Source organism: Macrotis lagotis, chromosome 1, assembly GCF_037893015.1.
Source record: "Macrotis lagotis isolate mMagLag1 chromosome 1, bilby.v1.9.chrom.fasta, whole genome shotgun sequence".
In the NCBI taxonomy this organism is placed as follows: Eukaryota; Metazoa; Chordata; class Mammalia; order Peramelemorphia; family Peramelidae; genus Macrotis; species Macrotis lagotis.
In genome coordinates this window covers 775962132-775988443 of record NC_133658.1, presented here as the reverse complement: position 1 = coordinate 775988443, position 26312 = coordinate 775962132, and the positions used below count along the sequence as shown (strand labels likewise).

The 26312-nt window shown below is 34.3% G+C and overlaps 1 protein-coding gene across 1 annotated transcript; it reads left to right on the top strand.

Annotated features, from left to right (window-relative positions):
- Positions 1–506: 506 nt before the first annotated feature.
- LOC141508180 (interstitial collagenase-like) lies at positions 507–9450 on the top strand. Its single transcript, XM_074216563.1, has 10 exons — positions 507–696; positions 1182–1408; positions 1529–1677; positions 1761–1886; positions 3401–3562; positions 3824–3941; positions 5481–5614; positions 6802–6964; positions 8300–8403; positions 8716–9450. Exons 1-10 carry the CDS (start codon positions 598–600, stop codon positions 8823–8825), a joined length of 1392 nt encoding a protein of 463 aa, XP_074072664.1. The 5' UTR covers positions 507–597; the 3' UTR covers positions 8826–9450.
- The last annotated feature ends 16862 nt before the right edge of the window (positions 9451–26312 follow it).

Below are 26312 nucleotides of genomic sequence, written 5' to 3'. Positions count from 1 at the left end.
TATTCTTAGTGGACTCTGAAGTTCCTTCCAATCCTGAAAATTTGTGATTCTATGAACCCTGGAGAAGTGTAATCTGTAGTTGTAGGATTGGAGAGTTGTACTTTTGTCCCCTTTGTCCAGCTATGTAAAGGGTTTCTTCTGTAATTTGTTTCCTCTCACTTAGGAAGAATGTATAGAAATGCCTACATGGAGAAAAGTCATAGCTTGAGGCTAGTTATCAAAGTAAAATTGCTCATTGTAAGCACAGAGGAAGTTTTACATACTCTACAACATTCACAAACATGGTACTTTTATCAAAACAGCACAAACAGGAACAAAGAAAGTATTGCATGTGTTTGCCTCTTTAATAAACATCCTGTTTTGTGTTAATCATAAGATTGCACCATAGAAGTTGACCATTTAATCTGCTTTAGGTTTGTGTCATTGTTACTGATAAATTGCTGATCCAGAGGATGTTATAAAATATGAGTCAGTGACTTACTAGTTTTTTGGGCTCCGCAAATACTATATAAAGAGCACTCTTCTTGAAGGGTGAGAGTACATCAGGAGGCAGGTAAAGAGCTGCTGCCTCAGCCCGAGCCACAGAGAAGGGCAAGAATGAAGAACCTTCTCCCTTTGCTCATCCTCTGCCTCACAGGCTCCCATTGCTTCCCTGCAGGTTTGAAAACCAAAGCCAAAGACCAACAAATTGTCGTGGTAAATATTGGCCTTTTTTTGCTGGAGATGGAAACTTTCTGGAGGGATTGATTTGAAATAGGACTGTGGGCTTTGTCAGTAGAGTTTTTCATTCAAGAAAAGATTACTCTGCCAGAAATAACAAACCAGATTATATTTGTGTTTTGCTAATTCTTTTGAGGAGGAATAAAAGAATCTGATATTTGATTCAAGGAGACACAATTTTCGACATAGCAAAGGTGTAAAAATCAGGGACTTTTTCTTTTTGCAATACTAATGTATACTTACCAAACTATTCAAGGTCAGAGGGGAGCAAGGAACTTAGATACTACTTAGAAAATTTATAAGAATTAGAAACCTCTAAATTAACAGATTAATGAAAGTGTTATTCCACCCTCTATCTCCCATCATTCCTGGTATAATTATCAGCTCACCAACCTGGAGTTTTATTTAATCTAGAAAATGTCTGATATTTAATGTTTACATTTATTTTTCTCTTTCTTCAGGACTTTCTTGAGAAATTCTATGATATGAAAACTCTAAAGGGTAAAGATATTGACTTGACTAATAAAATCAAGGAAATGCAAACATTTTATGGATTGACAGTTACTGGAAAGGCAGATAAAGAAACTCTAAAGATAATGGAACAGCCTAGATGTGGAGTCCCTGATTTGCATCCATTTGTCACCCCTGAAGGACAATATAAGTGGGAAAAGAAACACCTTACTTACAGGTAGCACTCCTCAGACATCAAAATAGGAACAGTTTTTAAAAAGGAATCATATGTGTAAGATGACTTCAGTAAAGCTGGGATTATATATGTATCTATGTTCATTTCTTTTTCATTTTTAAGAATTGAAAACTATACACCAGATTTAGAACAGAAAGATGTGGACGATGCCATCAGCAAAGCATTCAAAGTCTGGAGTGATGTATCCCCCTTAACCTTCACTAAAATCTCTGAGGGTGAACCAGATATAAGGATCTCTTTTACCTATGGAGGTAATCAGTTGGTCTTTTGAAGCTTGGTTTTCCCCTTACCTGAGAAATGAGGAGGATTTGAATTAAATATTTTTTTCTTTCAGATCATTATGATAATTCTCCCTTTGATGGTCCCAATGGAATTCTTGCTCATGCCTTTCCTCCAGGCCCACATATGGGAGGAGATACTCATTTTGATGAAGACGAAAACTGGACAGAAGACTATAAAAGTAAGTCAGACAAATTTGTCTCCTCTCTTTTCTCCACATCTCACTGCAGTGTTAGTTGATTGAACTGAAAGAATATGTTTAAAATATGAATTTGCAATGAGGTTTTATAAATCTAGGAGTGATTTAATACACTATACATGAGAACTATATTGTTTCCATGAGTAATTATAATAAAAATAATGATAACTATGAAGGAAGAAAGGGAATAAATATTCACATATTTCAAATATCATCTCATTTTGTCCTCACAATATAGATCATAGGGGTGGCAGGAAACTAAATCAAATAGCTCACATTTATATAATAAACTATAGTTCACAGAGTGCTTTGTAGAAATTATTTCATTTGATCTTTATTATGTTTTTCCTTTGTTCTCAAAGAGGACCATGGCATCAGGAAAGTGATGCCATGACAAGGATATGAATTGAATTTGAGTTGAAGGGTGCTGTGCAAAGTCACTAGCTTCACTTTCTTCTTCAGAGTCATCTGGTCCAATGGCCAGATATGAATCAGGATGACTGGAGATGGCTCTGGATGCCATCTGGAGGCAATCAGGGTTAAGGGACTTGTCCAAGGTCACACAGTTAGTGAATACCAAATGTCTAAGACTGTACTCAAACCCCTGTCCTCCTGACTCTGAGGCCAGTGCTCAGAGACAAATTTAGAGAAGTGAAGTGATTTGATCACCAAGAGAAAGAAGCAGAATTGTTTCTTGAGCCAGGTCTGATTCCATATCTTATCTCTTCACTGCCATGTTCCTCCTCTCAACTTCTCTCTCTCAATGGCACCACTATCCCCCAAATTACCCAGGCTTAAAATCTCAATCATTCTTGTTTCTTCCTTCAAGGAACATCTTCTTGATAATGCTCTTCCAGGTAATATTTTAAAGAATATATTAAGAATCACACTTTCTTGAAAAGTCTCTTATTTATCAGGGAAGTAATGCTTTCCATCTTAGGCAATAATGGTACCAACTTGAGCCATGATAGAGATTACAGACAAATAGGTGGATCTGCAAGTCATATTAAGCACTACTCTGATAGAACTGATTCTTTAAGTATAATATACTATTCTTTCAGGGAAACCTTTTCATCAGTGTTAATATATATACTATAGTCTCCAGAAGAACTATATAATTTTTGAAAAATTTCTGACCATGTCTCAAAAGCAGTTTGACATAGTATATAAAGTGCTACACTTGATTTCAGAAGGATTCTGATACTCATTAGTTGTAAAACCAAGAGTAAGCCACTTTATCTATGCCTCAGTTCCCCCCCCATATATAATGGAGCTTGAAATGCCCTATATATTAGAAGGTTCTTGTGAGATTCATTGTCTGTGAAGTACTTTGTAAATTTTAAAACTGTACAAATGTTATTATCATTAAATCTAAAAGTGTTATATATTTCTTCTTATCCTTGTGTAGCTAGATGGAGTTTTGTATCCTGAGAGAATGCCTTTGAATGGGACATATTTCAGTATGTCATAAATATGTTTTATTGTTGTTATTTTAGATTACAATTTGTTCCGTGTGGCTGCTCATGAGTTCGGTCATTCTTTGGGTCTTAACCATTCCCCTGATATCGGTGCCCTGATGTACCCCAGTTATGCTTTCACTGACCCCAAAGAGGGCCAGCTTTCTCAGGATGACATTGATAAAATTCAAGCCATCTATGGTAAGTAGAAAGATATGCAAATCACATCATATTCACATACATATACATGAACACACACATGCAAACAACTTAGATTGACATTTGTAAAGGTTTCTTATAAATTAATCAATATTAATTAATAATAAATTATTCTTTTATTATTGTAACAAATAATTTATAAATAATAAATTAATCATATTTCAAAAAAACATGTCTTCATTCTATAAGTTTTCATGTAATGAAATGTTCCAAGATGGCATTAATTTCCTTGTTGTCTTTTAGGGAAAACTGATAATTCCATCCAACCAACAGGACCAACAACACCACAAATCTGTGATGAGAAATTAACCTTTGATGCTATCACCACATTACGGGGAGAAACAATATTCTTCAAAGACAAGTAAAAGTCATCTGCATCTTTTCCTTTGAATGTTTTTATATTATTATTGCTACTTACGATAAAAGTATTAGTTTAAAAAAAGTGAGGATACTTTGTATTGCTGGACATGGTCTCTTTTCAAATTGATTTCACATTTAGATCCTTAAATATCCCTCAGTTGTTACTGACCTGGAGTAACCTAACTAGTGATTGTCTGAGATGGAATTTGGACTCAAGTCTTTCTGATTTCAAGTCTTGTTTTATCTATTGTACCATCCAAACTACTTTAATAATGGAACTTGGAATTTAGAGCCAGAAGAGACCTTGAGAGCATCTAGTTTAAATACATCATTTTTTATTACAAGTTAGGAGATACCATGCCCAAAAGGTCATTTTAAGATTTACTTAAAATCATAGAATAGAAAAAAAGCAGAGCCAGGATGCAAAAACAGCCTCTGATTTCAAATCCAGACTTATTGGTTCAAAATATTTTAAGCTTGCCTCCATATTATATCTGATTATTAAAGAGAAAACTAGTTATGAACTTAACAGGGCTGTTATTTAAAGCCAATATAGATTCTGTTAATATGGGGGAAAAAAACCTCTTCATTAGTCAAAAATCACCTACATGCTTGTGCTATTGAAATGTATCCACAGTCAAAAATAACTCCCAAAGAATCATAGCTGAATGGTAGAGCTAAAAAGGACTTGAGTCCGGTTATTTCAACCTCTTCATTTTACAGAAGAGAAAACTCAAGTCCAGAGACTTGAATTAAATATCCTTAGATCACATAGAAAGTTTGTAGTAGACCTAGGGCTTAAATGCTGTAATTTTGACTCTCAGGCTAATTCCCTTTCCAATTTGCCAGTGCCCATGTCCTTAGAAAATAAGTTCCTTTCAAAAATATGTGCTTGTTTTGTGTAGAAAGGAAATGATATTTGTAGTTTGGGAAATGTTTTAGCTTTTTAGCATTTTACCTCATCATATTTAAGCAGTGGGTTAAAACTGTGGGTTTTACAGCTTGGAAACATTCAGTATAACAACTTTTGTTTTTTAATTGTTTTTATCAATTTTGTTCAATTCTTCATGACCCCTTTGGGTGCTTTTTTTTGGAAAAGACACTGAAATGGTTTGCCATTTCCTTCTCCAGCACATTTTACATGTGAGGAAATGGGAATGTTTTACTTAAAGTAAAAGGAACAAATAAAGGAAAGAACAGTGGAAGGAAGACAACTCTTTAATGATGCTCACTGGTAACAGTATGGGATAAACTGATCTAACCCAGGCTCACAGGTATTATGGTAGCAATGCAATTTCATCCCTTGATCTACTGATAGTGTTAAGGCTTCAAATAATCTATTACCATTAAAAAAGGGTAAAGAAGGAAAGTAAGAGATTAAAGAACACGCACTCATTTATTTCTTCATAAGAAATTAATCAATCAATCAGGATATCTGCATTATAATAGAGAATATAACATTATATCCAGGACTGAGGTACATCTACTTGTAGTTGCTTACAATTAGATTTAATTTTTTTTCACCTTTTTCTCAAATCAGGTTCTATCTCCGTAAGAGCTACTATATTCCAGAGGCAGAAGTCAATTTAATTTCTCTTCTCTGGCCAAGCCTCCCAAGGAGGATTGAAGCTGCTCACGAAGTTACAGAAAGAGACATAGTCAGGTTCTTCAAAGGTAATGCTTCAGGTTTTCCACTCAATCCCTCTGTGTAATGATTTAGGACCAAGGAGGGAAGGTGGTTTTATTCTTTTTCATTACTGGGATTTTCTTCTAAAGGTCTAACTAATCCAGAGCACTAGAATCATTCTGAGTTTACTAGTCATAAACAAAACGGCACAAAGTGTTTGTGACTCATGCCTATTAAATAGTGACATGTGTAGCTTCTCTGTTTTTGTCACTGGAATTGTGTAACACAGATGTGCATGCTATCCCCCTTACTGATAAACATCCAAGGCCATGGAAAGAGAACTCAGGCAAAAAATCCAGAAAGAGACAACAGGGTTTGGAACAGAATTATGTGGACCATTTAATCCCTCGATGATAGTTCTTATATTGCTAGTGCCCCACTAATTAGCACATAGCCAAGGAATAAACAGCTGCAAATTAGAGAAGATAAATTATTTGTTTGTCTCTGACTCAACCATGGTCATATAATCAGTCCCAGGCTGTGGGGATGCGAAAATAGCCGACTACTAGCATAGTCAGATGTTTGGCAAATATTGAAAAAGAGAAGATGTTTGATTATATCTTAGATCAATGTTAAGGAAGAGCAATAAATAGTTCAGATTAGATAAGAATTGTGAAACTAGTCTATTAGTCATGTGTGTTTCTCTGTGTGAGTACTCATGCATTCTGGATTTTATGTTGTTTTTAATTGCCATTTTAATTGTCACCTTGGTAATAAGAATGGAAGTTTTTTTTATATTTCATAAGGTGAATAGAGACATTCTGACTTTACAATATTCAGTCAGCTGTCATAATACATATATATTTACATTATTATTTCCATAGGTGTCTTAATCTAGATGCCCTCAGGTAATTTTAGAGATTCTGTAAGTTTCAAATTGCCTTCCCTTAGGTCAATTTTCCTTCTAACTTTTGGAGGTTAAAAGTGAGAAATGATAGACAAACCACATATAATCTTATAAAGTTGTTGGCTAAAATCAGGATTTTCAGCAAAACAATGTTACATAAGGGCAATTAATTCCACAGAAATGATACTAAAATGAATAATTGTCCACATTCATAGATTTTGGTTATTTGCAATGTTATTGTGAAATGTTGTTAGGGAAGTGTTCTTTTGAGGTTGTATTGTCAACTGAAATGCATGGAAATTCTCATAGAAGATTCTTGATTTATAGATAACAAATATTGGGTTGCCCAGGGACTGGATGTGTTGCCAGGTTACCCCAAGAGCATCTACAGCACTTTTGGTTTTCCTAACACTGTGAAGAAAATTGATGCTTCTGTTTCTGTTGAATACACTGGAAAAACATATTTCTTTGTACAGAACAAATGCTGGAGGTAAGGATCAATATTTGGAAATCAATCTTGAACTTGATAGAGAAATATCCATTTAATCTATTCTTACCAATATAAAATTTAAAAATTCATTCATTTAAGCATTCAATAAACATTAGGTTCTTGTTATCTTCTGAACACTATTCTATAGAGGGGAGAAATAAAAAAAATCTAGATGAGATATAGTTTCTGCCATCACAGAACTTAGAGTTGACATTAATTCACTGCTATGATTTATTGCTTAATATTACAGGTTAACAATAGAAGATGGGTATAAAACAAAGTGCCTTATGAGGTCTAAGGGGAAAGTTCAATCTGTGCTAGGATAAATCAGGGAAAATTTCCTCTAGAAGAAAACATGTGAGTTGGCCATTTTAAGCTAGAGAAGGATTTCCAGGAATAAGAAGGGGCATTTGTCCATACAGAGCAGAGTACATTCTGGAGTAGAGAGTCTGTCAAGAAGGAAGACTCCAGAGTTCCCTAAATTACGAGCAAAAACTGGAAAGAGCCACTAAGGATTTTGTGATAAAAGATTGACATGACAAGTTCCATATATACATCTGTGTGTGTGTGTGTGTGTGTGTGTGTGTGTGTGTGTGTGTGTGTGTATTTCCTGAGCATAATCAGTGATCAACAAGAAGATGTCTATCCTGGCTAAATCCTGAATATGACAGAGACTGCAGAATTATAAGACTTTTGAAAGTAGGGACTCTAATTTTATGTTTTAATATTCTCCAGTGCCCACAACAGTGCTCATCTCACAGTAGGAACTTAATAAATGCTTATTGATTGATAAATCAGTACTTGCAAAGATACACAGAATTTTTAAACTGATAGGCAATTTAGAGATAATATAGTCCAACCTCCTCATTTTATACAAGAAAAAAATTCACACTGAGACATGTAATAATTTTTTTCAAGTTCATAGAAGGAATTACCAACAGAGCTAGGTTTCTTGTCTCCAGTGTTGTTTTCTGTTTATTCTATCTTGTCTCTTGAGAGGTGAACCTGAATGCAATTAATTTGATAGAGACATTGAAGAAAAAGGTCCCTTGTTTCTCATGGCTTTTGTTTAAGCAGGTGATATGGTAGACTTAAGTTTATAGATTTACACTAGGATTAGAACTGGAAGGAATCTGATGAATCCAAAAGTAGATCAACTATTTCCATTTGGCATATAACATATTCAGTAAGATTTTTATAGTGTGTATGTCTATATGTAAAAGTGTAAATTTAGCTGGCGATGACCACCATAATAGTTTTTATAAGGTCATTTCACTGGTTGCTTGGTTGGTTTTATCTTCTTATACTAATACGTTTAACATTTTTCCTGTTCAGATATGATGAAAACAGAAGATCTATGGATGCAGGTTATCCAAAACTGATAATAGAAGATTTTCCTGGAATTGGGAGCAAGGTTGATGCTGCTTTCAGTGACAATGGTAAGTGGGGAGCCGTTTTTATAATAATTCTCCCAAACTAGGAAGCTAATAGGAAAATAATTCTTTGCCAAATAAAAGACAGAAACATTTAAGTAACAAGGGGGTTTGGGTTTTCATGGAATCAGAGTACTAGAATTGAAAGAAACATTCAAGATTTCCTAGCCTAGGCCCTTTATTTTACAGATGAGAAAGCTAATGTCCTGGGGAAGTTAAATAGCTTGTCCAGGGACTAGATGTTCATTCTGTACTATTGATAAGTAATTCAGATGGAAAATAAAAATTTGTCTACTAATTATATCTTTCAATTTCTAGAGTTCTTCTATTTCTTCAGTGGAACAAGGCAGTATAAATTTGAACCTCAAACTAAAAGAGTTGTGACTATTTTGAAGACCAACAGCTGGTTTAACTGTCGAAACCACTGAGTAAGATTACAAGATTTGTAAGCACTGGAAGAGCCAAATGATTCAGTATTCAATATCTTTTTTTCTTTTAATTAACCTGGAAAACTAAGGCAAAAAATCATCTGGTTTTGTACCAGGAATCTTGTTGGGAGCCAGGGTTGAAAGCTTAGAATCCCTGTTTGTTAAATGTATTGTTTATTCTTAGTATTGTTATTGTTTTAATATTAGAAAATTCATTATGTCCTGGAGACTGAACTAATATACTTAAAGAAATTCTCCTTTAAATCTTGAGTTCTTATTCCTAGCTATCAATGTCAAAAACTCATACTTGGCTACAAAAGAGAATAGATCAATCCATGTGAATAATTTTTTACTATCAATTGCTAGTTATTATAAGGGGAAAAAATGTTGCTACTGGTGGATCATGGGTCACTAGTATTATCTCTGTAATACAGTGTATAGCACCTTCAGTTGATTATCAAAGTGAAGAATTTTGCATTTGGAAAGAAACTAGATCCACTTCTCCCATTTAATAATCATTAAAAGTTCCTTGCAGGCAGGGACTGCTTTATTATAGAAGATGTATCTATCATTATGTTTCATGTTGTAAATGTTCAATAAATGCTTGATTGATTGAAATGAAGGATTGTGGTAATTTTTTTCAGTGGCCATTCTGTATCTTCTTGATAGAACTGTCATGATGCCAACCCTAAAAGACAGGGTCCTATAAGCGCAATTAAACCTTAAGACAAAATTTAAAACAAAAGGTTGCCTTGGATTCCCAGTGATATAGTATTAAAACCCAGTGACTATTCCTTGCTTTCCCTATGCCTACCCCTTGATGCAGAAGGGTGTAACAATAGAACCATAAATGAACAATTTTCATCTAAGGAACTCAAATAGAATCCTTCCTTCCCATTGGGTGGTGTGGCAATGAGGTTAAGAATTGGGTTTGTGATTTCACTGGTAGGGGTTCCCATGGGATGAAACTTCCTCTAGCAATTCACTTTGACATTTTCTAATCTTAGAGGTTCAATGTCATATGCAAAATCACATACAGTCATTACATATATGAGGCAGGACTTGAATTCAGGAGCAGTTTTTTTTTTTTTACCCTCTATAGTATCTCATTTCTCACATGAAGTGGTACATATAAAATGCAGTGGAAAGAGTCCTATATTGTGAGTCATATGAATCCAAATCCTGACTCAGTCAGGAACTTTAAGAGACCCTGAGCAAGCCAATTCTCTTGCATATAAAGTGTGTGTGGGGGGGTGTTATGATTTAAAAACATTATTTTGAATAAAAATGAACTGCAATCATACATAAAATGGAAGAGGTTAGCTAAATGGATTAGAAAACAGAGTCCAGTGATAAACTGCTAGTAAGGAACATATTTAAACAGAAAGATTCACACAGTTAAAATAAGGAAATGGTTCCAAATCTAATATTTAACAGTTGAACTCAAGAAATCAGGGTCAACTGTCTTGATTTCAACCAAAACAAAAAAAAAAATAGAATTGATTTAAAGAAATGAATGGGGAAATTTCTGGTAAATTCATGGGGAATCAATATTAAAGTTCAGTAAAAAAAAATCCAAAGAAGTTATGAGCATTTTTGTATATTATCAATAAAAACCAAGAAAGAAAAGATAGAAAGAGAAATTCCATTTAACATACTTAAATGATATATAAAATACTTGGGAATTGTTTCAGTAAGGCAGACACATAGGGTCTATATGAATACAGCTATTTATAGATATAAAGACAGATTTAAATAAAATATTAATTGCTCATGAGTAGGTAGAGTTAATGTAATAAAAGTGACATACTACATAAATCAACATATTTATTGTGTCATAGCAATCAAACTACTAAAGAATTATCTATAGACTAGAAAAAATAACAATAAATCAATTTGTAGGAAGAAAATGTCAAGAATCTCAAAGGAAATAATGAAAAAAGTCACAAAAAAGGACTAAGTGTACTAAATCTCAAAGTACAAAGCAGTCATCATCAAAGAAATTTGTACCTGATTAAGAGAGAGGTTGAACAAAGGAGCATGTTCAGTTCACAGTATATAGATGGAAATAAATGCACAGTTTAGTATTTGATTAAACCAAAGACTGTCCAAGAAAAAAGAATAAAGTGACTCACTCTTTGACCTGCTGGGAAAACAGGAAAGGGTTATGGCAGAAACTAGATATGAATAAATAAATAACCTTCAAATGAGTATATAACTTGGGCACTGGGATATCATTCTTTAAAAAAAAACCAAATAAGGAAGAAATTAGTTCATGAACAAACATAGGATAGAGAAGCACATGGAAGATAAAATGTAAAATTAGTTGCATAAAATGAAGGTTTTGCACAAATGAAAACAATACTGTTAAATTTAGAAGGGAAGGAGGAAAATCGCTGCAGTCAGCCTTTTTAATAAATACCTCATTTTCAAGGTATTTAAGAATTCAAGATTCAATTTTATTGAGTAAGAGTCATATCCCAATTCGTTAATAATCAAAGTCAGGCTTTTTTTTGCAAGGCAATGGGGTTAAGTGGCTTGCCCAAGGCCACACAGCTAGGTAATTATTAAGTGTCCGAGGCCAGAATTGAACTCAGGTACTCCTGACTCCAGGGCTGGTGCTCTGTCCACTAAGCCACCTAGCTGCCCCCCCCCCCAAAGTCAGTTTTTAAGGAAGAAATTCATGTTTTCAACGACCCTCTGAAAAATATTTCACATCACTAATAACTAGAGAAATATAAATTAAAGCAACTATGAGTCTTTATTGCCTATGCATCAGTTTGTAAAAGCTGACAAGAATGAAAAATGAAAAAATGTTGGAGAATCTAGTAAAATAGATTCTGTTCTCCACTATTGCTACAACTGTGAATTGGGCCAGTCATTGTTAAAAAAAAATTGTTTTGGAACTATTTTTACAAAAGTTAATAAACTTTGGATTCTCTTTGACTGAACAACATTTGGCATATAACAACAAAAAAACAACAACAAAAAAAAAGTTAAACCAACAAAACAATAACAAAAAAGTTAAAAAAAATAAAGAATCCATACCTATAAAAATCTGAATAATAGCATTGCATTGTAGAGGCAATGAATTGAAAAACTACAAGAAGCTACCTAAAAATGGGGAAAGGCTGAACAAATATATGCATGTATTTGAATTATATTAATAAAATTAAATACTATTATACTATAGGGGCAGTTAGGTAGAGCAATGGATAAAACTCCAGGTTTGTAGTCACAAAACCTCACCTTTTTGAGTTCAAATTTGGTCTCATACACTTTGTTAGCTATATGACCTTGGGCAAGTCACTTAACACTGCTCATCTCAGTTTCCTCATCAGTAAAATGAATTAAAGAAGGAAATGGCAAATCACTCCAGTATCTTTGCCAAGAAAATATCAAATATAGGTTCACAAAAAGTCAGACAAAATTGAAAAAACTGAAAAATTATACCATAAGACAGTTACAGAAAAATCTACAAATATTTATAAGAATAGATGTAGAGAAAAGGGAGTAAAACCAGGAAAGCCATTTATATAATCACTATTGTAAAGACAAACAACTCTGAATGATTTAAAAATTCTGATGAATCAGGATTCCACAGGACCAAGGGTTAATTAAGCATGGGACTTATGTCTTGAGAGAGAGAGGGGCTGGACTCAAGATGGAGAAAAATAATAACAATAATGATATTAATTAATAACAATAGGTAATATTTATTTAGAGCATGCTATGTGCCAGTATTGCAATGAGAGAATTTTTTTACAATTTTTACAATAATTTACAATTTTACAATAATTTACAGTTAGATCATTTGATCCTCACAACAGTCCTGAAAGGTGGGTGATATTATCTTCCTTTTGCCAATGAAGATCTGAGAAAAAAAGTAGAGATTAAATGGTTTAGCCAGGATCAAACATCTAGAAAGTGTTCAGAACTAGATTTGAACTGTCTTCTTGACTTCAGGCCAGGTCTGCTATCCACTGTGTTACCTTGCCACCTGTATATATTGAACATGACCTTTGTAAGAATTTGTTTTGCTCAACTTTACATATTTGTACAAAATTGTTTAAAAGTTCTTTTTTCTTTGTATTTCAGTGGTTAGATATGATAGTGAAAAAGCTGATTTTTGTTAAAAAAAATTTTAAATAGTTAGAAAAAACAATGTAGTTCTTTCCCTAGTGATGGATAGCATTACAAAAGTTCTTCAGAGTCATCTTGGATCGTTGTACTGCTAAGAATAGCTAAGTCATTCATAACTGGTCAACTTAAAATATTTCTATTACTTTGTACACAATACATTTCACTTTACATTAGCTCATGTAAGTTTTTCCAGATTTTTCTGAGAATATCCTGTTCATCTTTTCTTAAATTCATCTTTTCTTAACTACAATATGCCATCATAATTGCAAACCACAATTTGTTTAGCCATTTCCTAATTGATGGGTATCCTTCAAGTTCCAATTCTTTGCCACCAAAAAAAGTGCTATAAATATTTTTACATTTGTAGGATTTTTTCCATTTTTCTTTTTTATCTCTTTTGCAATACAGACCTGGTAGTGTCATTGCTAAGTCAAAGGGTATGCATGATTTTATAGAGCTTTGAGCTTAGTGCTAAATTGCTCTCCAGAATTGTTGAATCAGGGCAGCTAGGTGGCGCAGTGGATAAAGCACCGGCCCTGGAGTCAGAAGTACCTGGGTTCAAATCTGGTCTCAGGCACTTAATAATTACCTAGCCCTTTGGCCTTGGGCAAGCCACTTAACCCCATTTGCCTTGCAAAAACCTAAAACAAAAATAAAACAGAATTGTTGAATCACTTCACACTCCACCAACAATGCTTTGGTGTCTTATTTTTCCCATTTCTCCAACATTTATCATTTTCCTTTTCTGTCCTATTAGTCAATCTAAAAATTGTTTTAATTTTCATTTCTCTAATCCATAGTGTATTAGAGCATTTTTTCATACTATACATAGCTTTGATTACATCATTTGAAAACTATTCACATCTTTTGATCATTTATCAATTAGGGAATGGCTCCTATTTTTATAAATTTGACTAAGTTCTCTCTCTCTCTCTCTCTCTCTCTCTCTCTCTATATATATATATATATATATATATATATATATATCACAGAAACTTGCTTCAAAATATTATTATTTTTGTTTATATATTATTATTTATTTATGTGTTACTATTGTTATTGCTGTTTCTGTCCTCCTTATATCACCCACATCCTTCTTTTAACTCTTTCTCTCTCTCTCTTCCTACTTTCTTGTCGGATAAGATAGATTTCTATGCCCAACTGAGTATGTATGCTATTTCCCTCTTTGCATCAATTCTGATAAGAGTAAGTTTAACTCATTCCCTCCATACCCCTTCTTTTTCTTAATTCTACCTCTCCTTATCCCTTTCTCCCAATACATTCCTCTCTCACCACTCAATTTTATTTTTTAGATATCATCCCTTTATCTTCAACTCATGCCTGTGCCCTCTGTCCATATATATGTATATATACATGTGTATATATATATGCATGCATGTATGTATGTATGTATATGTATGTGTATATACTCCTTCCAACTATCCTAATAATGAGAAAATTCTTAAGAGTTACAAGTATCATCTTCCCAGATAGGAATATAAATAGTTTGACATTGTTAAGTCCCATAGTGTTTACCCTTTCCTGTTTGCTTTTTTGTTTCTTTTGATTCTTATATTTGAAAGTCAAATTTTCTATTCAGTTCTGTTATTTTCATCAACAATGCTTGAAAAAAACTTCTATTTTATTTTTTTTCTTTTTTTCTTTTTTTCTTTTTTGGCTTTTTGCAAGGCAATGGGGTTAAGTGACTTGCCCAAGGTCACACATCTAGGCAGTTATTATTAAGTGTCTGAGCTCTATCCACTGCACCACCTAGCTGCCAAGTCCTCCAGTCCCTTAAAGTAGAAGTTGCTAAATCTTGTATTACCCTGACTGTGATTCCATGATTTTTATTTTTACTTCCTGACTGCTTGAAATATTTTCTCCTTGACTTGGGAGCTCTGCAATTTGACTTTAATACACCTAGACATTTTCATTTTGGAATCTCTTCCAGGAGATAGTGAGCGGATTCTTCAAATTTCTATTTTATCCTTTGGCTCTAGTTTCAGGTCAGTTTTTCCTTGATATTTTATTGAAAGATGATATCTCAATTCTTTTTTGTAATCATGACATTCAGATCATTTAATAATTTTTAAATTATCTTTCCTGAACTTATTTTACAAATCAGTTGTTTTTCCAATGAGATATTTCACATTGTCTTCTATTTTTCATTTTTTTGGATTTTGGTTTATTGTTTCTTGATTTCTCATAAAATTGTCAGCTTCTATTTGTGCAATTCTAACTTGTGAGAAATTATTTTCCTTGTGAGTTTTTGTACCTCCTTTTCCATTTGACTAATTCTACTTTTTTTCAGTGAATTTTTGTGCCTCATTTTCTATTTGTTCACATCTGTTTTTCAAGGCATTTCTCATCTTATTGACTGTTTATCCCTCTTTTGCCATTTGGCCTAAACTATTTTAAGATGTTATTTTCTTCAATATTTTTTGTCTTCTTTATCAACTTTTAACTCATTTTTCATATTTTCTTGCATCATTCTTATTTCTCTGCCCAATTTCTCTCTTCTACTTGATTTTCAAAATTTTTTTTGATCTCTTCTTTGACCTGAGACTGCACTTTCCCTTGGAGGTTTTGGGTGTAGGAATTTTGACTTTGTTATCTTCTTTTCAGTGTATGTTTTGAGCTTCCTGTGTCAGAATTTTTTCTGTTGTTTATTCATTTTTTCAGTTTATTTATTGATTAGGGCTCTGCTTTCAGGGTAGAAGGAGTACTGTCCTAAGGTTCATGAGGTTTTTGTGGCTGTTTTCAGAGATAACTTCTAGGGATCTGTAAGTTTTTGGTTCTTCCAAGATGGTATGATCAAAGGGCAGTGATGGGGAACCACCAGTCTGTGGATCATATTCATCTGACATTGTCAATGCAACTGCAGGTGAATTAATTAAAAGTTTGACCAAATATAGACCACAAATGATGTTATAAATATCCAACTGGTAGAAAAAAGATTTCCCACCTCTTATAAGCAGAGGTATTTACTACTCTTCTAGCCTATGCTCCACTCTGTGAGTGACTACATGCACTTTTTTCCCCCCTGGAACCATGAGGAGGGTCTTTGGATCATTGCAGCTATAAGCTCTGATGTGCTAGTATTTCTTCTCACCCAGCACTGCACCCTGGATCTGAGTATTGGCAAAAGGCCCCTGTAATCTCCTTCAGACAAATTGTGTCATTTCCTTATTATAGATGGGTTGAGAGCTCTAAAAGTAGCTAGAGAGCTCTGGTGAGCAATGCCTTTTCTCAACCATCTTGACTTTACCACCAGCCATTATTTTTGTCTTTGAGACCTTATAAGATTGTTTTAACCCAATATTTAAAAAAATTCCTTGGTGATAATCAGGGAAAAAATATACTAGAAGAAAATATAGATAATTCATAGTTTCTGAACCAATATATTGTTTCATTTACTCTTTCCATAATCCAAATGCAACTAGAATATGAAGTATTAATGAGATTCTTGGACAGAAAAACAAAATGTGCCTAGTTTATTCCATCACTGTTATTAAGGGTTGTGTATTCCCTGAATAACCATTGCTTGTTCCACATACCCAGTAGAGAGATCTCACAGTGTTCTTAAAAGATGAATGTGTAGATAATATTGCCTAACAAAAACTATTTATATCTGCTGAAAATATATTATATAAAATATATTATGTGGTTGGAACCACAGGGATGAATGGGAGACATATATAGCTGTGTGTTTGAAGAGAGAAAAGTAGTCACTCCCTCTATCTGGCCTCTACTGTAGTATGAACAGATCTAGTGTTTCCCAACTGCTCTTGTCAAAGGAAATTTCCTTGACTTTGACCCTGAGATGGAACATTAGGAAAGGAACGATACTGGAGGTCATTCATTTACTTAGAAGGCCTTCTACTTTCCAAGTTTCCTTTTAGCTAAACATCCTGAAACACTGACACATTCTTTCTCTTTTTTTTCCAGGAAAGATGAGGACTTCATTTGATCTTTATTCTGTTTTTGTTGATTTATAGCAATATGTATTGATAAAATTTTGTTTGTTCTATTTTAAAACTAGATTAGGAAAAGAGGACCTTAGCACTTAAAAGATGACCATCAGTTTTTATTCTACAGTTTCTTTTATTCCCCTCACCCCAAGGATACAAACATATTCAAGAAAGTCTAATTTAGCTTTCTTTCTAATTGCTCTAATAGATTCTAACCCGGGTAGTTTCTGTCCTTATGGTTTTTCAAGCATTATAGGACTGTGTCAATTGCTTGTACATCTTGTGAACATAATCTTTTCTTCTGATTGACTTTTCTCTTTTTTAAACTAGAGCCAAATTGCTTTGACAACTGCTACTTTGTAGTATGACTTGAAATATGGTGCTGTTTCTTTCATACTAAATAATGTTCTCAGCATCAAAGTCCTTGGGCACCATCAAATGGTTCAACATCAGAAACAGATATGATTTTATAAATGGAAATGCCACTGAAGAAAATATACCACTATCTGCTTTGCAGTGGTACTAGGTCTTTCTCTGTTTACCCTAAAGTCAACATCTCCAGAATCTGAATATGAGCTATTTGAGATCAGGGATGTCATGCCTTTCTATTTGCAATCCCAGTATTTAGTAAGAGCTTTTCATGTGTTTTTTCATTAATTATTCATTCCAGACAAATTGTATTAGTGGATATCTTTCCACATATACTCCAAAGCTTTCCAACTTCATCCATGAGAGTCCCAAGAAATGAAATATCCTCTTCTCTAATCTCCATTTGCTATAATTTTATCCATTCTTTATTGTCCAGCTCAAAAAATACACATGGAATTTTTTTTCACTTTCTTAGATTTCTTTGGCATGGTTGTAATATAGCTGGATCAAAGAGTATGCACAGTTGATGATTTGGAGAACATAACTCCAAATTGCTTTTCAGAGTGGCTAGTCCAATGAACAGTTCTACCAATATTGCATTTGTTTTCACATCTTCCCTAATCTAACAACTGTCATCTCCTTTTTTTTCTCTTTAGCAATATGATGGGTATTAGGTGGAACCCTAGCATTACCATCTACCTAATGCATAAATTTTAGTCATTGTCTTATAGATCTTGAAACTTTTAATAAAAACACTTGCTAATTTTAGTTTTGTTTGTACTGATTTGCTTGCACAAAATTTAATTGCCTTTTCCATAGAAGGTGTTGTCTCAGATTGTTTCCTATTAAAAATGCAACAATTTATATAAAAAGGACTATTGAAATTGATATTATACAATCTTTTGAATGTATGAACTAAAGAGGATCACAAAAGATAAAGTGAACAGAGGTGGCTAGGTGGCGCAATGGATAGAGCACCAGCCCTGGAGTCAGGAGTACCAGAGTTCAAATCCATCCTCAGACACTTAATAATTACGTAGCTGTGTGGCCTTGGGCAATCCACTTAACCCCATTTGCCTTGCAAAAACCTAAAAAAAGAGAAAATGAACAATTTTGATTTTATAAATTTTTAAAAATTTTCAAAAACCAAAATCAATGCAACTAAAATTAGAAGGGAAACAGATAATTGGGGAAAAACATTACAGCAAATTTTTTTATGAATGTCTCATATCAGAGGATGATTGATAAGATGTAATTTAGTAATTTATGAGGAAACATAAGATCATATTCTTAAATGACTTAGAACCCCAAATTAGAATTTAATAAGGAAAATTAATAAGTAGCAGAGATAAGAGTAATCACCTCATATAGTTACATGTAAGGTAGTTTTAAAATAATGAAATATATGTTTGTAAGTGTATCAAAGTTATAAAATGGCTTTTTGTTTGCTATATGGATTCGGGATTTCATATAAATTAATGTATAAAGATGGAAAAAATATCATAGGCTCATAGATAAAGAGTCAGAAATAACTGTAGGGCCCATTGGGCCCAACCATTCTTATTTTATAGATTAATAAACTAAAATACAGCAAATACAGGAAGATTAGAAGGCCAATCATGTATTTTTGACCTGAAGGATTCTGTGGAGACCTCTTCCCTCTCTTGTCCCCAAAATATTTTTCACAGCCTTTTTGATAATTGTTAAAATTCCATCATTAAAGCTGTTTTTTTAAAGTTACTGATATCTTTTATTTTTATATTACTTTCATTTTATATGCATCCTTATGCACTCAAAGGATCCATTCCTTTATATTAAGGAGAGGAAAAGTCTGTCAGCAAAATTAATTGACATGTCAATTAAATCTGACATCAGAAGTATTGTTTCATATCTGTAGTCCTCCATCATTAAAAGGAAGGACAACGGGGTGGCTAGGTGGTCCAGTGGATAGAGCACTGGCCCTGGAGTCAGGAGTACCTGAGTTCAAATCCGGCCTCAGACACTTAATAATTACCTAGCTGTGTGACCTCGGGCAAGCCAAGTAACCCTATTTACCTTGTAAAAAAAGGGAGGGCAATATTTTCCCTGGGAATTGTAATTGTTCAGCATTTGGTATTGATTTATTTGGTATTTTTTTCAATTTATATTGTAGACATATATTCCCAAGTTGATGCTACTTTGTCACCAGATAGCATTTACTGGCACTTTGCTTGGTGTTACTGGACTGCTGAGGGGCCTTGCTGAAATGGAAGGAAAAAAATCATACTCAAGGACCAAGGATTCCTATAGCATCCAGAGCATCACTAAAAGTCCTGCTTCCTATTAAATCAGGTCATGGTGTGAAATGGTTCTGGAAAAGGCAAGTCAGAAGGATGCCTTTGCACAATGTACCCCTCTCTGCAGTTTGTCCTTCATTCTTTTTTGTTTGTTGGATGGTTTTTGGTTGTATTTTTCTTTGCTAGGCAATGGGATTAAGTGACTTGCCCAAGGTCACATACCTAAGGAATTATTAGGTGTCTGAGGCTGCATTTGAACTCAGGTCCTCCTGACTCCAGTGCCAGTGCTCTATCCACTGCACCACCTAACTACCCTCTTGTCTTTCATTCTCAAAGAGGAGGTGATGTCATGACAAGTATAGGAACTGGATTTGAGTGAGGGGGATGCTGTGCCTAGTCATCAGCTTCACTTTCTCCTCCAGAACCATCTGGGTCCAGTGGCCAGATATGAATCAGGATGACTGGAGATGACCCTGGATGAGGGCTATCAGGGTTAAGTGACTTGCCCAGGGTCACACAGCTAGAAAGAGTCAAATGTCTGAGGTCAAATTTGAACTCAGTTCCTCCTGACTTCAGGGCCGGTGCTCTATCTACTGTGCCATCTAGTTGTACAACCCTGACCATAATAAACATAATGTACAAGTCATGCCACCACTCACATGGTTGGTGTGGTCTTCTTTGACTTGAATCTGAACTCAGACACTTACTAGCTGTGTTACCCTTGGCAAGTTACTGAACTGTCTTTCCTCATTCTATAAAATGAACTGGTGAAGAAATGACAAGAAAATCCCAAATGGGGTCATGAAGTCAGACATGAAAAAAACTACTTGGCTAGACCTATAAATTAGGAAGATCAACTTGACAGTCCAGTGGAGTAGAGGTGGGAATAGAGAGGAATTTCAGTCAGAGAAACCAGTTTGTTACAATAGTTCAAGGATGAGAAGTTAAAGGTCTGGACTAAGGTGACTGTCAGAGAAAAGAAATGACTATATATGAGAGATGTTGTAAAGGTAGAAAAGACAGGAGTTGACAAGTGACTATATGGGGATAAGAGAGTGAGAAGACAAGGATGACGCTCAAGTCTGAGCCTGGGCAACTGGGCTTATTACTTTTTCCTTGACAGTAATAAGAAATTACTTGGCAGTACTAAGAAAGTTTGAAAGAGCAGACAGATTGGGGAAAAGAAAAATGAGTTCAGTTTTGGACCTGTTGAATTTAAGGTGTGTACAAGTTATTCATTTCAACATGTTTAAAAGGCACTGAGAGATGCACACTGAGGTAGAGAAAAAGATTAAGGGTTGGAGAAGATGATATGACAGTTGGCAGCCCTGAGGTGATATATAGTGGCTGGAAGATTCAGGTGGATGTCTCAACTGTATGTGAAGCATTGTCTGGTTTGGAATTGGAGTCTAGGAGGGGAACTGTACAGAGACAGAGGATGCAACTAAGATTAATAGAAGTTTCAGGAAAGCCAATTTCAAACTGGTATGAAGGAAAAAGAGTATATAAGTAGTTTTACAATGCCTATGACCTGGTGCAATGCTGTCCTTTTTACAAATATTATCTCATTTAATCTTCAATCAACCTTCCAAATTAATTACTATTGTATTTTCAGATCAATGTCTAACACTGAGCCACCTAGCTGCCCCTTGCCCTCCCTTTTAATGATGGAGGACTATGGATATGAAACAATACTTCTGATGTCAGATTTAATTGACATGCCAATTAATTTTGCTGAAGACTTTCCCTCTCCTTAATATAAGGAATGGATCCTGTGAGAGAATAAGGATGCATATAAAATGAAAGTAATATAAAAAATAAAAGATATCAATAACTTTAAAAAAGTTTTAATTATGGAATTTTAACAATTAGCAAAAGGCAATGAAAAGTATTTTGGGGACAAGATAGGGAAGAGGTCTCCACAGAATCCTTCAGGTCAAAACACATGATTGGCCTTCTAATCTTCCAGTATTGCTGTATTTAGTTTATTAATCTATTACAATTGAGGAAACAGATAAAGAAAGATTAAGTGATTTGTCTAGGTTCACCCAGCTACTAAATGTTATAGGCTAGATTTGAATACAGATCTTCCTGACTGGTATTCTCTCCACTGGGACAGTTTACTACCTCTAATACGTGTATGAAGTTACTATTGTGACCACTACGGCCTTGCTCAACTCTTTGTGACTCCATTTTGGATTTTTTGTGGTACAATTATTGGAGTAGTTTGTCATTTCCTTCTTCATCTCAGTCATATATATATATATATATGTATGTATATGTATGTGTGTGTAATTCATACATATATGTTTATGTATGTATATTTATATGCATAAAGACATATTCTAATGTAGGAGGCAAGTATAGATTTAATATGTTTAGCATAGATATAAAAGAATTGGGCATAAAAAGTTAAATACAAGGTAATTTTGAAGGGAAAGTAACTTCCTTGTCACCTTAGTCATATAGAAAAAGAAAATTTATGAGGCAGATGTAAGAAGGAAGTATGTTTCAGGTGTATCAGATAGTGCAAAGGAGCATTAACAAGAAGTTTAAAAACTTAATATTGTGTTGTGTTTGAAGAACAGAGAAAAAGCCAAGGTGACTATATTGCAGAATGTGGAAAGTAATATCTAATGAGACTGGAAATAATGGTTGTGAAAGGCTTTAAAAATTAAATCAAGGCATTTATATTTGATGCAAGGAATGGAGGTGGTTGAGTATGGGGTTTTACATTTTCAGATCAAAGTCTAAATAAAATAAGTTTGGCAGCACTATTATATGGGATGAACTAGGGAAAGAAGAGACAAGCTAAGAACAGCAGTTAGGAAACTGTTGTGATTATCTAGACAAGAAATGATGAGGGCACAAATCAAGGTGGGAACTCTGAATAGAGAAGAGTTAGATGTGAGCTATATTATCTAAATAGAAATGGCAAAAACTGGCTACTGGATGTACAATGTAAAGAAATATGAGTCAAGGATAATATTAAAGGGAAGAATATGGTGATACAATACTGGAGATTAGGAGAGATATTAAGGAGATCAGAGATATGGTCATTATATCCATTGAAATAATGGGTTAAATATATGAGAGTTAATGGAATTAAAGAGAAACATTAGTGATGACTTTAAAGAAATCAACTTCAATTGTGTGAGGAGATTAGAAATAAGATTGCAAAGGTTTTAGAAGAATCAGAGAAGGAGTGAAAACACTGAATATAGATGGATGATTTTTTTCAAGTCATCTCACTGAGAAAGGGAAACTAGACATAGGATGATAGTTTAATGTAATTCTGGATTTAATTTAGAATGTGATCTAATCTAATCTAATACATCAAGGACAAATTTTAAAAGTTTGACTTTGACAAGAAGGGTCATTTCTTTGTCAGAAAATGAAGATGATATCAAGGTTTTTGGTTGCTAGAAAGAGAATGATAGACGAGAAAGTCAATATCAAATGATCTCAACAATCAGGAATGATCTTGTTTCAACCTAGTTGTGATAGTTGGTCTCTATCATGTAGGATATTTAGAAATTTTCTGTATACAGGATATTCAGGGAATAGTACTTTGGTATAAGGGCATTGAGCTCTTTTTCAGGGTTGTATTTCACCTTTGGTGTCTACTTACCTTCCACCTTTGGTGTCCTCCTGCCATCCACCTGTGACAGAAGAGGTGTATGTGAACAATTTGTTTCAATAGCAATCGTTTCAATCAACTTGACAGAAACAGGAGCTGTGGAGAACTTAGAACTTGGTTAGATATCAAAGTCATTCACTACATCCCAAGCCATCTCCAGTCATCTTTACTTTTGTCTTCCCACTTCCCATGATTCTGGAAGAATCTCTGCAACTCTGACTCATTTAAATCCAGTTTAAATTTGAGTCAAAAGATATCACCCATGCCTTTCTACCATTTTTACCTACCTTGAAGCCCTGTGGTGATAGGCAAGTAATAAAATAAAAGGTAAGGCACCTGAGCAGCCTCTTCTTAAAAGACCATTTTGGCATGAGAAAGGAGCTAGAAAAGTTACCATAAAAATAGTCTGTTTCACTCCAATGTGCTAATTTTGGTCTAAAAATTAACATCAAGATAACACAGATTCCGTAACAACCAGTAACACATCACCCATTTGTGAAACCATCACTGCAAATAGAGAAATATTGAATGCTGTAGATGGCTTCACTTTCCTTGGCGGTATACTTTCCAAGGTTGTGCACATAGATTACAAGGTTGCTGCCACACATTGTCAGAGCTAGCTTAGAGTTCAGGAGGCTTTGAAGGAAAGTGTGGGAGAAAAGACATATTAGACTATCTTCCAAACCGAAGGTTTTCAGAACCTTGTGCCTACCTCTTTGTTGTAAATCTATGAAATCAGGACAGTATACCCAATGCCATGCCAGGAACTGAACTGCTTTCATTTGAATTGTCTTAGTAATATTCTGAACATCATCTGGCAAGATATGATACTGGACACTGAGATCCTTTCTCAAGCTGACCTGCTAAGCTTTCAAACTCTACTGCAGAGAGCACAACTCAAACAGGCTGGCCATATTGTTCAAATGTCAAAAATATGTTTGCCTAAAAGATTATTTTAAAGGGAAACCATGCACATGGAGGTCAGAAGTAATACAAGGACACTCTTAAGGTCTCTCTGAAGAACTCTGGAATTGAATGGGAGACATAGGAGACACTAGCAAAGGACCATCCAGTATGACATGCCACTCCTCACATTTTACGTCATATATCCAGTAGCCAGTAGTCAAAAATTGCAATAGTTCAGAGATCACACCATAGTGTCAATGAGCAAGACAGAATTGCTGTAGTTCAGAAATCACATGAGATCACAAGCTTAGAGACATCTCCACTCAAAATGTCCATCTGAACTATTTGTGCCTGACGTGGCCTAGAGCATTTTGAGCTCATTAGACATGGCTGGAAACACTGTACCTTAACTCCAACAAAGTAATGTCATTTTGATCCTCTTTGAGCATGAAGGATAAACACCAGAACCAGTAACTTACAAATATTAATAAAATAATTAACATCAAATTCTCTCACAATTGTCTCAGACATCAGACAGGCTAAGATCCTGACTAGTTTAGACTCAAATTTAGCCTATTAAAATATTGTGAATAGCACACTGGTCACTGGTGTCTTTCATTTGTAGTCCCTATACACAACCAATGTTCAAGCATACATCAAAATGAAGTTATGATAGGTCATAGATTTTTTTGTCAAGGAAAAATGGTTTCAAAGATATGAATTAAGTTAGAAGTTAAAAAATAGAAAATCACTTACAGATAAATGCTTGTCTTTTCAAGGCAGAAATATTGGCAGAAGAGAAGAAGGGAATGTAGAACTTCACAAGTTCTTTTGGAGACCAGCTAGCAATTTTCTGAAGTTATCAGTTGATTCCCTGCTCCCATTAAAGCATGTTCTTTGTCTGGTTTCATTGTTTGCTTCCTCTATCCCAGAAATCCTCTATTTCTCTACCTCAGTTTAGTTCATTAAGTTCTAAAAGTTTCTCAAGGCAGAAAGAGAATGTTTCTCTGGGATAGCAAATCCCCAAATTCTAGTTAGATTTGAGTCTTTTACCCTGTCCATTGGGAAGTTTGAATAGTGGATTATACTTCATTAACATTTGTCTTTAGCTATATTCTTGCTCAAAGATGATGTAAATGTGGAAAAATCTAAGTTATGTAAAAAAAAAGAAAATATATCACTAAAACTGGATTAGGAAAAAACAGAACTAATTCCTTATTGCAAAGTTTGAACAACAGCTCTGAAAGTCACAACCCAATTCTCCTTGTCCAAATATCACTATCCTCTTAAACTGGATGGTAATCAGTTAGTAGAGAAGAAAATATTGTTTCAAATGGAAAGGCAGACCAGACTGGAAATTAAAAATTGTAGGTATACATCTGACTTCTGCCTCCTAATTCCTATGTAATTTTGATGAAGTCATTTAGCCCTTCTGGACTTTAGTTTCCTTATCTGTGAAGTAAATGGATTGAATTCCATAACTTTCAAAGTATCTTACAATCCTAAACCTATATTGCTAGTTTATTGATTTTTTTTTCCTCTGAGCCTAAACATTTTTTATAAAGACTATATAAAGCCTGCAGCTCAAGTAATCTCTCTGCGCCCTCTTCTGGTTCCACATAGCACAGTATAAATTTTTCTGCTAAGAATTTGACATTAATTATACAAAATTAGAGGTGGATAGGACTTTAGATACTATGAATTTCAACTATTTCATTTTATGGATAAGTAAAGAAAGAACCTAGAAAGATAGAGGGACTATCTCATCTTTAATTACCTAGAGGATAAAAAATCTGTAGGATAGACAGGAGGAAGAAGGGAGATTATCAGTTATCATATTTGGGTTTATTTTGGGGGGTGAGGATTGCAAGGCAATGGGATTAAGTGACTTGCCCAAGGTCACACAGCTAGGCAATTATTAAGTGGCTAAGGACACATTTGACTCAGGTCCTCAACTGCAGGGCAGTTGTTCAATCCACTGCACCACCTAGCTGCCCCCTATTTAATGTATTTTTGTTAAGTTCACCTTGTTGAATCAAAATGTTATGTTTTCTAACTAGATTGTAAATTCTTAATGATCTAGTCTCTTTTGTTTTGCTGTATGTGTATGTGCATGTGTATATGTGTCTCTGTGTATATGTTTGTGAGACAGCTTAGCACTTCTCACAGCCCATGAATGTGA